The 12868-nt window shown below is 39.0% G+C and overlaps 1 protein-coding gene across 1 annotated transcript in view; it reads right to left on the reverse strand.

The window, feature by feature from the left end:
• Positions 1–12868, reverse strand: part of MRPS28 (mitochondrial ribosomal protein S28) — an 83703-nt gene that overhangs the window by 60082 nt on the left and 10753 nt on the right. Inside the window, exon 2 of the mRNA XM_075085296.1 lies at positions 3279–3460. Coding sequence (XP_074941397.1) covers positions 3279–3460 — 182 coding nt within the window. The remainder of the gene's footprint in view (positions 1–3278; positions 3461–12868) is intronic.

A 12868-nucleotide genomic window follows, 5' to 3' on the forward strand; every position in this document is an offset into this window, starting at 1 on the left:
TACCTTCCAAAGAAAAGTCAGTTTCCGCTGAAAGACTCTAAGCCTTCACACCTACTAAGAGGTCAGTGTATGAAAAGACTGTTTTGATAAGGCAAACTTTACCTCAAAAATCAATGAGCTGCTGTCTTTACTATGTAAGCAGATCAAAGCAATTGTACAAGCAAAGGCATAAGTCTTCCCACTGTTTTTTATAAGCACAGAGATCCAAACTCAGCAGCACCTGAATGCTACTGGTGACACATGCAGCTTGCTAAGATTGTAGTTTTCCATGTTTATTTTTCATTCCACAAGTACTTTGCAAATTTTGTGTTACAAATCCCAGTTAGAAATGAACTGGTACAACTACATTATATGACACAGCACCTTATGACAAGCTATAAGCTGAACAACAGAAAAAAAGATTGCCCGTGACTGCAATTTTCTGTAAATCCAGGTAAATTTTAGAAGTTCCAATTCCAGAAACACAATGAATTGGAAAAGGTGGCAAGACTTATTTATTTTCTTACACAGATATTTTTATTTAGAGGATTAGGCCCATATAGCATTTAAACACTTATGAAGTCAGAGACAAATTTAGGTTCCTGGACTGAATTGAGGAGAAAGGGGATTTGAATCAGTCACCTGTATCTCTAAGTCCATTAGACATAGAGTATCGATACTACTACTTCCACCGCCACTACATCCTCAATGTTCTAAATCCTGTCTGTATCATTTTGTGAACTACCGCCTTTAGTTCCAAATTTTATTTCATTAAAAATGCCCAGGCTGTTAATTTCTCTCTCTCCACTCCCACTCAAAAGCAGTGAGAGGGAAGTATAAACACGCCTTATGTGGATCTGCTTGTTTTTATCATTATAACAGGCAGCCAAAAATATAACTAGTCTAGATCCTCTCAGCCCCAGGCTTATACCCCCAGTATTCAATGGACAACTGACTCACACCAAAACATCTGCTCCAACAACAGTTTCCTTAGGCCCCATTTCCCACTGTACCACTGCAACGGGCACTGGAAGAAAAGACGTCAAGCGTTAGAAGGAAGATGAGAGCAGGGAAGGAGTAGAAAGACACTTGGCTGCCTGTAAACTTCTTTAGAAAGACTTATTTCACTACTTTTCCCCAATTTAGTATTCCTGAGCACCGTGACAAAATGCGATATTAACACCACACAAGGAAACAGCAAGCAGTGGGCTCAGCGTTCACAAGGTGAATGAAAGGCAGTTAAGGATTTGAAGACAATGCACAAAGTTGCCTGCTCCCCAAAACTGGGAGGAAGCACACAAGCAGACGTGGCACACGGTAAAAGGTGCTGCACTGCAAGGAAGGGAGGGGCACAAGTGCATGGAGCGCTGCTATGAACCATGCAAAGAGACAGTTGAGAGCTATGGCTCAGAATGAGAGAGGAGACCAACAAAGACAGTGTCACGGTGGATGCCTGCTATGGGCTGTCTGATCAGGAAGAGGGAGTGGATGAAGCCTCATTCAAACAACCAGAAGCCACCTCATGATTGCAGGCTTTGATTCTCACCAGTGACTTCAAATGTCCAGATGTCTGCTCAAGCAGAAAAAAACATGGAGGAGAGCAAGCAATCCAGAGTGAGGGCCTTGGTGACACTTTTTTTGCCAAAGGTGTCAGCCCAACTAGGGCAGGTCTTCTGCTGGACACGTTACTCATGGGCAGGGAAGAACCATTTGGGAACGCAGTAGCTTACGGCAGCCTCAGCTGCTCCGAGCACTAGTGATGTAGCTTAAACGCTGAAGGCAAGTGAGAAAGGGTAGTGGCAGAAGAGAGATCTGGGCTTCAGGACTGTAGACTTGGGTTTATTCAGGGCAGATAAGAAGTCATCCTGACATGAAAAGGTGCCCAGAAGAGGCCATTGATCTATAAGAACAAACTCCTTAATGCTCTAGAAAGGTCTTCCCTGATACACGAAAGTCAAGCAGACCTGGCAGAAGGCTAGCTCAGCTGAACAGGGAGTTTCAGTCTGAACTCTACCACAAAACCAAAATGAATACTCATAGATTCAGATGAATATAGAAACACTCCTCAGGCATGCAAGAACAGGCTTGGGAAAGGCAAAGCTCATCTCAATTTAGAATTAGCAAAAGACACAAAGAGCCACACAGGCTTTACCACTACAGCAGCAGCAAAAACTAGGAAAAGCTTTTCCTGCTGCCAAATGTGACAGGCACAAAGGACTCTGTTTATCCTGTGCCATCAATCATATTTGCTTTGAAAGTCACAGACCTATCAAAAAAAACGGAAGTTGAGTATACAAATGCTGATAAAATACTATCACAAACTTGCACACAAAGGTGTGATTATTTCTGTTAAATCTTCTAAAAAAACTCCAACTATTTCACAACTGTTTATCACAGGAATCATATTTAATGGTTTAGACACAGTGACCTTGCAGATTAACAAAGAGGCTTCTCCTCTCTCAAGGAAAAAAAGAGGGAAACAGATGGACTAAAATATTCTGAAGTTATGAATTAAAAAACATGGTATTTTGCCTACATATTAAAAACTAAGTGTTAAAGCAACCTAGAGACAAATTAAATAGACAAGGTATTTTGAATAATACATATCCATAAGGTGCTAAAGACAGTTTAGAAAGCTTATAAATGCAATTTCCACTAGAATTCTTTGCTTGCTTACCTTTTAGCTCTAATTACTGCATTCCCCAGCACAACTGTTCTAGTTCCACCACAGTTGTTCTAGTTCAGGACACACAGTGAAACCTGCCACCAGAATCTATATAAAATCATCTTCTACAATATGGAATATTTGACCACATTCGCACTGATCATCTATTATGAAATGTATTATCACAAATAACGTGTAAACACCCCAGTACATCACCTCATACATATGTATTCAGCACAGATATTTCCTAAGGAAGCTTACAATTTACATGGCATTGAAGTTCCACGTTCGCAAAACTCCCAAGTACTTCAATAAATAGCGCTTGTTTTAACAACTTGGATGATAAAAATTTCCCCTTTCCTCAGTGGCAAAACACGCAGTAATTTCATTTGGTCATTGTAAGCTGGAATAATGCAGATACCAATAATGCAAAATTGCAAAGGAATCTGCATTCAAGACACTGCTGTCTGAGCTATGCAGATCTGTTTGTGATCATATTTCCATTCTGCACAATAACCACAAAATTCATACAAACTATCCAAGCTCAGTCCAGAAGACGGTCAAGACCCAGCAGCTAAGCATTTCAGTATGTCGTTCACATATGTTAATTGCTTACCGTGAGTTTATTACTTACTTTCCATCTACTTCTGGTCTTTTGCACACGCAGTGAAACTTGCCACCAAAATCTATATAAAGATCATCACCTACAACATGGAATATTTGACCAATGGCAATTTTATCTTTGGCAGGTCCCATCTGAATTAAAGGAGAGCGTCTCAACATGGATGCAAAGGATTCTGATTTCTCTGAAGGAACCTACAGATAAATAAATAGTAAAAAAAAATGTTCACAAAACATACTATCTGAAGGAGGAATTAAATTAAACTTGTAATACACAAAAAGGCTTTATCCACTAAATTACAAGTAAGGATTTCATGTGTCCAGTGCATTTCTGGTAAGACTTCTAAAGAGAGATCTGGTACATTTCTCCAACCCCAAAACATTTTGCACATTAAAGATAAAGCTTTCATTGAGTCACACAAAACCATAACACTTTGCATCTCCTGCAAACATCTGCCAGTTCTACTATTGGCTAGGTAAGTTGATTTAAAAATTCGTTCTCAATATCAGGAGATACTCCTGCAAAGAACGTCTCATCTCTTTGTTATCTCCTTGGTGAAAATCAAAACAGAATTAGTACCTTGAGCTATTCATGCAACCATTTAATAATGAATAATACGTATATCGTTAAAGAACAAAACCATTTTGCCAAAGCAGCAAAAGTAGAAAGCATGCATAGGCCAGATCAAACACATTAAAAACACTTGAATCATCACTGCTCTCATTTTTCACTCTACAATATCAAAGTAAATATTTTAATTCAGTAACTAAATAAACAAAATGCCAGTTTCTTCCTATAGACCTTTGGGAAAATGGAAAAACATAAATCTTCCTGCTCTTCAGAGACATGTCTGTTTTGTGATCTGAGAGAGCTGACTGTCACAGGCTTCCATCATATGCTAGGTGAAAATACCCAGCTATATCAAGTGAGACTCATTCTCACATAGGCCTTCTCTGATATACTAAATTTGACCACTTTTTAAAGATTACTGCCTTCGAAATACAATTAGTAAGAGAAGCCTTCTTGCCAGTAACAAATGAAAGGGAAGATGCATTTTGGATGCATCCTGTTTTCAGCTGGGGTAGAGTTAATTTTCTTTCAAGTAGCTGGTACAATGCTGTGGTTTGGATTTAGTATGAGAACAATGTTGATACACGGGTGTTTTAGTTGTTGCTAAGTCTTCCTTACACTAGTCAAGGACTTTTCCAGCTCCCCATGCTCTGCCAGGTGCACAAGAAGCTGGGAGGGGACACAGCCAGGACAGCTGACCCCAACTGGCCAAAGGGATATCCCACACCGTATGGTGTCATGTTCAGTATATAAACTGGGGTGGGGGGCAGGATTTGGGGACTGGCAGTGTCAGTTGGCAGGTGGTGAACAGTTGCATCACTTGGGTATTTTCCCTGGGTTTCACCTCTCTCTCTTCCTCTTGTTGTTTTCATTTTCATTACATCCTCCTCCTCCTCATCATCATTATTATCTTTTATTATTAAACTGTTCTTATTTCAACCCATGAGTTTTCTTGCTTTTGCTCTTCTGATTCTCTCCCCCATCCCACAGGGGTGGGGGAAGTGAGCAAGTGGCTGTGTGGGGCTTAGTTGCTGACTGGGGCTGAACCACGGCAGGAAGCAATACGTACCTGAAAAGACTGAAAGTGAATCTAAATAAATCACTTTATAGATGGATAAAGAGGTTGACAAAAAGAGAGCCTATTAATTTTCCCCCACATTTGGCAGTAATTGACTGATATAATAATGACTTCATGCAAGATTCCAGACTATTTTTCAAGCCAGCAGGAGAACTATCTGAACAAAATAAGAAAGCAATTTAAAGTTTAAAGATCTGTTGGCTTCAACAACACACTTTCCCATTGACTACTTCAACAGGATGCTAAAAATCCATCTATATTTTATATGAGCAGAGAATAATACCATCATTTTCCACTTGTACATTTGGAAACTTTTATTCTTGGGGAAGTCAAAACAAGAGCAATTTTTGAATTCCAGCCCTGCTGGAAGGTACAAACACCATGGGTTGTTCTGAGATTACTTAGCCTCAGGATTTATAAGCTACAGATCTGACACCTGGGAAATTTGCTGCTTCAGGAACAAGAACTGTTAAATGTAGCAACCCAAGGATAAGGGCTGAACAAAGTGCAACACACGCACACATGCATACACACACACACCACAAAAAGAAAGCGGCTGGTGATGGTGAACCACAAACAGAGCAGTAGGATTTTATACAGGAAAGCTAATATCAGATAAGGGTCCAAACATAGGATTGTTTGAATTTCACAATGCAGTCTACATTCAAATATATGAAAATTAATTGCACAGGATGCATTTGTAAGTGCTCCGAGAATAAATGCAAAATAGTGGAAGCAATAAGAGGAAGTATTTAAATGAAATTTATCATATGAATTGAGGGGGCAGCAGCAATCTAGATGCAACTTTAAATCAACGTATAAGCTGTAAGCTAAAAGTACACATTTCAAAATTAACTTCCCCTCAGAATGACTCCATCTGGGCAGGAGATTATAAAGCAGTCCTCATATTGAAATGCCAAAACCTGTTTTAAGAGAAATGGACGTACAACAAACTGCAAAATTCAGTGGTCTTCCACTGACTTTCTCACTATGAACTCACTAGAGTTTGCAGAATCACCCAGCTGCCTTGGAATTCAACTGCTTGCCTCTGCAAAGTAACACTTTTCCATCATCCCGCATGCTTATAAACATTGTTTTCAAAGATAATACATCTCATCTTAAGTTATACCTTGACACTAACACCAAGTTACAGCAGGTCAAATACAACAAAACTCCACGGTCAACTGCTCTATGGATAGAGTTGATCGTTCAGTCCCTGCTTCCTTAACCAGTGTTATCCCATTTCTCCATCCTCCACTCCTGACCTAATTTGATTTGTCTAAGGACGATGCCAATGAAAACAATCATCCAGAAAGTGAGATTTTCAGTGGACATTCACTCTCTCAGATGGAGCAGCTGAGTGCTTCATATGGAAACAACTTTGCCAAGTAAGAGTTAACATTATCAAGGGGGGAAGCCTGCAGGGACTTAAGAAATACACATAATGTAAATACAGAGGGGCAGCATATGTGATACTGAAGAGATAGACACAAGCACGGTATCATCAACTGGCAGAGATGCTGGCTTTTCAGAAACTGGTGTTTTGGAATAGATCATCCTTCCAAGTACTTTACCTGCCCCATCTACGAGACTGAACATCTGACAGAAATCTTTGTGGCGTCTTCCAAAAAACCTGTTAGGTCTTCTTAATTTAGGACACAGGCCTGTAAGTGTTTAAGCCAACCAAGCTGGCACTGTCATGACTCATCCGGCCCTCTCCACTCCCTCCCAGAGAGAGAACTCCTGCCCCCTTATGCCACCACTGAAACTTCCCCCAATCTGGAGTAAGCCTGGTTCAGGAATGTAACAAAACAACAGCTATTTACCTTCTTGTAAGGAATGTTTTCTGTTGGTCTAGTTTCCAAAGGACCAAGTGAGCATCAGGATGAACAAATCAGAGTGTGAGAGTGCCCACACAAGGGCAACGGTAAGAACATGGCAGCAGCACAGAAACTCAGGATGATAAGGATGACTATCACTTCACCCAAGAATATTTTCAGTTCTCCTTCATAGCAAGCCAAACTAATAAGAAAATTGGTCTGGGGTGGGGCGGGGGAATAAACCCACAAAGAAAGGCAGATGTTATCATTTGTAGGTTAACGCATATATACTCCACAGCTAAGTTCAGGTCTCAGGTAAAGAGCAGCTTTGTTTTCATATTTCAGCAGGATGTAAGGAAGTCCACCTATGGTTTGGATTAGTTTAATGAACGCTCGTGGTATCAGGCGCTACACTAGATGATCCATTTCCAACAATTGAACTGCCTTTTCTTACATGTAGATCATCTGGAAAAAGCCTGAGCTAGCAGAGAGGATTGAGAGAACTGAGTTTGGTTTAAAGAAAATTTTCCTAAATTATCTAGAAAGATGGCATTAGTAACGGCCACTGAACACAGTGAGCAACACAGAGCTTTTTTTAAGCAATAATACAATTCACAGAAAATTCCTTCATCGCTTGGTAATCACACCCATTAAATGGCATTCACCTCATTCTTGTTGCCTTCACACGATGGCACACAATTAGGCTCTCTACCCTAAAAAACCTTGTTTGTGAAGTTTTTATCTCCTCGTCATGAAGATGGGCACACTAACTTCCTATGGATTTCCCGTTTTTAACACCTAAAAATGGTCCATTCTAGTTAATAATATCCCTCTCCTTTATCATCCTGGCCAGAAAAAAAAATACAGATACAAGATTCTCCCATGTGTAAACCTGCCTGTGAAATAATCTCCGTACATGACACACAAGTGCTATCTTTACACACTGACAGATGTGCTCATTCCTTACTAGAACAGAGATTAAACTCACTAAGATACAGATGCCAACGTAAAAAGAAATCCTTGGTCATTCTTCATTGTGAACAGTTTTCCAAGATGCCACTGGGAATCTGTTTGAATTCTATCACAGGTCTACAAGTCTACAGCATTCTCCATTCTGCTTCCCGGAAAGGAACTTCTCAAGAGCACAAATATCTAATTTACATATAGGAGAATCCTCAGGAGACTCCATTGGTTACTGCCATCAAGGATTCTTTTCTGGACAGTCTAGAAACAGGGTGAGCTAAAATACAGTATTTTCTCCAGTTTTCTGCATAACCTAAAGGAGATTCCATTAAACAGTAATTTATCTCAAGCATTTAAAGAGATTTAACGACTTTTTGAGTACTTTTGTCCAAAATTTCTAAATCTCCTGAACTGGATTCCCCGCAGTAGCACTATAGAAAAACAGTAAGACAGAAGGTAACAGGGAAACATACTTTATTAAGCCCTCTACTTTTCTGACTCTCAAGGAGTGTTGGCCATGCAACTATGATAGGTAATGCATCAATTACACATCAAGTTGCAAAAGTGGTGAATATTACAAAATTCGGAAGCACAAAGGGCACATTCTTTTCAAGTACCTGAAGTAGAAAGGCTTTGTTCCTTCCTCCTCCTTAAATGCCTAACCTGTCTGATTTTCCCTCTAATTTCTAGGTTTTAAATATTTGGATGCCTCACAAATATTTGGATGCCTTTCACTTTCTGTGCATATAGTTCAACAAAAAACCAGTAGCTCTTTCAGTAACAGAACACTCTGCAAGATGATATATATTAAACAGAGACTGGACAAAGTCATAGATTTAAACCGTAGTAAGATCCAAACGAAAGTAACTCCAATGGAGGGAAGTAACATACTGTTTCTGGAGCAAAGCCTATGACTATACAACCAGGGTGGTCCTATCCCACCCACTGAGCAACATGTCTTTAAAACCCTAGCTCCATCTTTTATGTTTGCTTGCAAAGGCAAGTAGCATGCGTGCTGGAATGTGAGAGATATGGATGAAACCTGGAAAAGTGAGACGGGAGATTGGTAATCAGACTGCTGCAATCAATGGGTGAATGACATATTAACATCAAGCAGCATGCAAAGAACGCAGCCCTCCGTAACTATCGAATTTGTTTTCCTCAGCACTGTCCTCTGTAGCTAGAAAGATTCTTCTGTCCAAAGTTAGTTACACAAAACAACAAAATGGGAAAACTGGTTTGCAATAAAAAGTTAGTACGATGCCACAATAGCTAAAGGCCCCACAGCTTGGAGATACTCAAAACTTGACTGGAAAAGGCCCTGAGCAACCTGAACCAAGTTTGTCTTGCTTGGAGCATGGGGTCTGGACAGATGACCTCCTGAGATCACTTTGAACATGTATTATTTTCTTTAGGAAAGAGAGAAGACTGTAAGACTGTTATAAAGTATATTAAAACGAAACCCAATACATTAAGCTACTTTCTAACAAAGTATATATTGATAAGGCACTTACTTTAACCAGCAACCTAAAAAAATTTTGCTGTCTACTAGCCCACCGGACCTTATTTTCCATATGCTGTAACTACTAAAAGTGTACACCGTTGCTTAGATATAAACCTAAATCCCAGGAAGTTTTAAAAAGTTGTCATAGGCATTACTAGGGTAACAGATCATAGTGATTCATGCAGTTCATTTATCAAATTCCTCTCTAGTGTACTTTTACTATTTTTTAATTTAATGCAACAAAGTCCATTTAAGTCAAAACTCCACTGTGCAGAATATCACCTTAAAGGCAACAGGACCAACTCAGACAACATACTGCAAAACCTGACGCCCAGCAGTTAACGGCCTTCCATTCAGAAGCAGCATATTGCCAAGTGAGAGTTCTCCTAAATTAATAAAGGAATAAGCATCAAGCTTTGTTTTCACCACCACGGTTTCCCTCCACACTGAAGTTCTTCCAGGAGACGAGGGTGAAGACTCAGGAGGGGCACTGAGAGGACTGATATATGACTACAGTGACTGAAATTTCAATGTACAAGCATACAAGCAATTACAGCTCCAAGTAATTTCACTGGGTGCCGCCTTCTTTTTATACATTAAGCTATTTGGTCTAATGCTGATGACTATTAAGAAGTTCAATATATCTTATTCTGGTCTCAGAATATATTCACTCCAATTTTACACCTCATGGCTTTAACTCATCTCAGACAAAGATGTACAGCTTTCAGTTTCCCCTTGACCAAGTAAGTTCAAGTACCTTGTATACATCTAGCTTTGAGCATGTTCACAATTTTGTGCCTAACAGTAATGAGGGATTTTAGAGGATTCTCAAAGCAAAAGCTCTGGTCCCTGTATTAGCAGGAAAGAAAAGTGTAGAAAAAACCACTAACATTTATCACTTATTTAATCTAAAATACTGTCAGCCTTTAGTAAGTGCCTAATCTAGATTTCTTAAAAACCAACCCAGTCTTGCATCTTCGGGCTCATTCCACTGTACAGCTACTGTCTACCAAGACAGCATTCCCACTAAACCCGCAGAGCCCTCCAAACCTCCTGCAGTCCGACTTTTTGTTTCCACTTCTAAAGTAGGTCTGCACTGGGCAAAACACGCTGTGCTGCCCACCTCGGGTCTCTACTACTCACACCTCTACCCAAAGGACAGGCTGGCACAGAATTGTTCTTTTTATTCCTTCATATTTTTTAAATACTGTCCCACAGTCTATATACATCCTGAGATACAGAAAACACCACCAGCCATTGCCTCAATACATAGCACTAACTACAACATCCTACTCCTTTGCAGAAGGCAACACAAGGTACAGCTCTGCAGGACAAGGGTTCACCTACTTGTTTATTATCAACAGATATATAAACAATAAACAGAAACAAAATCTAATAAATACTTGTACTTGTCACATACAGTATATGACTTGCTCATATTTTGTAGTACTGGGAGCAATCAGAAATCTAAGACAAAATATGACTCCAGAGCATCACTTGGACTTTCATGTGCACAGTAATGCAAAGACAGGAACCATCTCTTCAGTTTGACACACACCTCCTCTTCTCCATCTCCATTCTACCATTTGAAAAAAAGATAATTTTGCAAAAAATATCACCTTACTTGTCATCCGCTTATTCACAAACAGCATTTGTCTCTAACAGTATTAAAAAGGACAATTTATAAATTTCTAGCTAATACACTTTATTCACACATGGAGAATACATACCATAGACACCAGGTTGATGCTCCAGTGACCAGAAGATGTACAAGACTATTTTAGCCTTTTCTGAACCCTGTTGTTTAATTCTGCAATACGTACCAAGGCAAATATTATAGTGCTGTTATTTTAAAAACCCCAAATGGGTTTTTATGGATAAAGCAGACATGTGAAACTATGCACATAGTAGAAAATAAGGAGATTATTCTTATGTAGCTCTGCATAATGCAAAGTAGGACACAAGTTTTAGCTGGTATAGAAGTAATTAAATACAACTGCCACAAAATTCACCTACCAAGGCTCCTAAGTAACAGCATAACATCATCCTACTTGCAGCACACAGTTATAATCAAAGCCAGCACAAACTCAGAGTTTGTTCTTTTGGAGTCCACTGTCTGTTTTGCACTTTTTCCCCACCATAATATAGCTCTTTTTCTTCCCCGATTAGTGGCCTGAGGTTTTGTCCTATTAAAAAAAAAAAACAAAACAAAACAAAAAACCAACCCTGAAGTTCATACTGTTTCCCAACAGATTCAGCTTACAATGCAAGCTGGGCAACCACAAAGACAAGGAAGATCTCTTCAGTTGCCTTTAAACAAGAGACTTTTCCATTTTATTCCATACAAACAGCTAAAGTGAAGACCTAATATAAACTTCTTGGTAACAAAGGGTTTTGAAGATTAACTACTGTTTAAAGCTAAAACAAAAGCAAGATTTGTGTTATCTAATAAAACTACTGAAGGAAAATAGTCCAAAGTGAAAGCATAAAAGGAGGATCTGTGATTCAAAGCAGAAATAAAAGCAGTGATTTAGGGAAAAATCTATGATTAATGACTGCAAAGTCACAAAGGAGAACCCTGAAAGCAGTCAAAGAGAAAACTGGAAGCTTCCTGGCTAGTAAGCAAGAAGATATTTTTTAAAAGCTGCGTATGAATCACTTCCTATGCGAAGGCTGTTACGAAGTGTCTGTAAAGACAGCACTTGCACACCTGCTTACACTACGATGACCTGAATTCTTTAAGGGAATTATTTTAGTTATAAGATTTCTAAGATATTCTAATAGCAATTATTTAATATCTACAGTCCAGTAGAATATCAGTATAACTAAAAATTCCAGCAGATACCATCCTCACTGATTTCCTCCCATACCTGAGTAATGATTTGAATTGCACCCTCAATGGCAGCAAACCCCAAATTAGATAGTTTTGGAATAAACTTAAATAATGTCTGTAGCCATCTTTTTAAAGATAAGTTTTGAAGAAAGCTGGAGAGAGGAGGAAAAAGAACAACCACTTTTTAATACAATATGGTACTACAAAACCAGTATTCAAGAAGAGCACAGTGAGCACTGAAAGCTTTTCCTCCAGAACTTTAAAATTTGGAGGGAAAACTTTCAGATTTTATGACTGGAAAAAGCAAAGAAAAACAGCTCCTTTTGCCTAGAAGAGGATAAGGGAAATTGACCACTATATTTTCATTCTTATACCTATTAAATCTTTATTAACTTTCAAAAACCTTGCATACTTAGGGTTTTAATTGTCCAGAGTTATTTCCCATCACAACCTTAAAACTAAAAGCACCCCAAAAGAACCACCAGAAAGCAAAGCAAACTTCTCCTGTTTCAACCAACAGAGGAACATCCATGCATTCTCCTCAGCACAGTGAAGAAATGTGGTTTTATTTTAGAAAGCAAAACAAACAAAACTCTTCAGCCAAAAAGGCTGGAAGCAAAAAGCTGGAATTAGGCAGCTGAAATTCTCACCAAGCATCCCTTGGTAAGAAGTGGTGACTAAGTGTTTTGGCAAAGCGTTATTTAAATGTCAGTGCAGACATTAGGATTTTTGGCGACTAATTTACTGTCCAAGTCTAATAGGTTTTTGTAAAGACCTCTTCATAAAAATCCTGACTCCTTATGTTTTTTAAATACTGCAGGATTAGGCTTTAAG

The sequence above is a fragment of the Phalacrocorax aristotelis genome, chromosome 2 (genome assembly GCF_949628215.1).
Source record: "Phalacrocorax aristotelis chromosome 2, bGulAri2.1, whole genome shotgun sequence".
Lineage (NCBI taxonomy): Eukaryota > Metazoa > Chordata > Aves > Suliformes > Phalacrocoracidae > Phalacrocorax > Phalacrocorax aristotelis.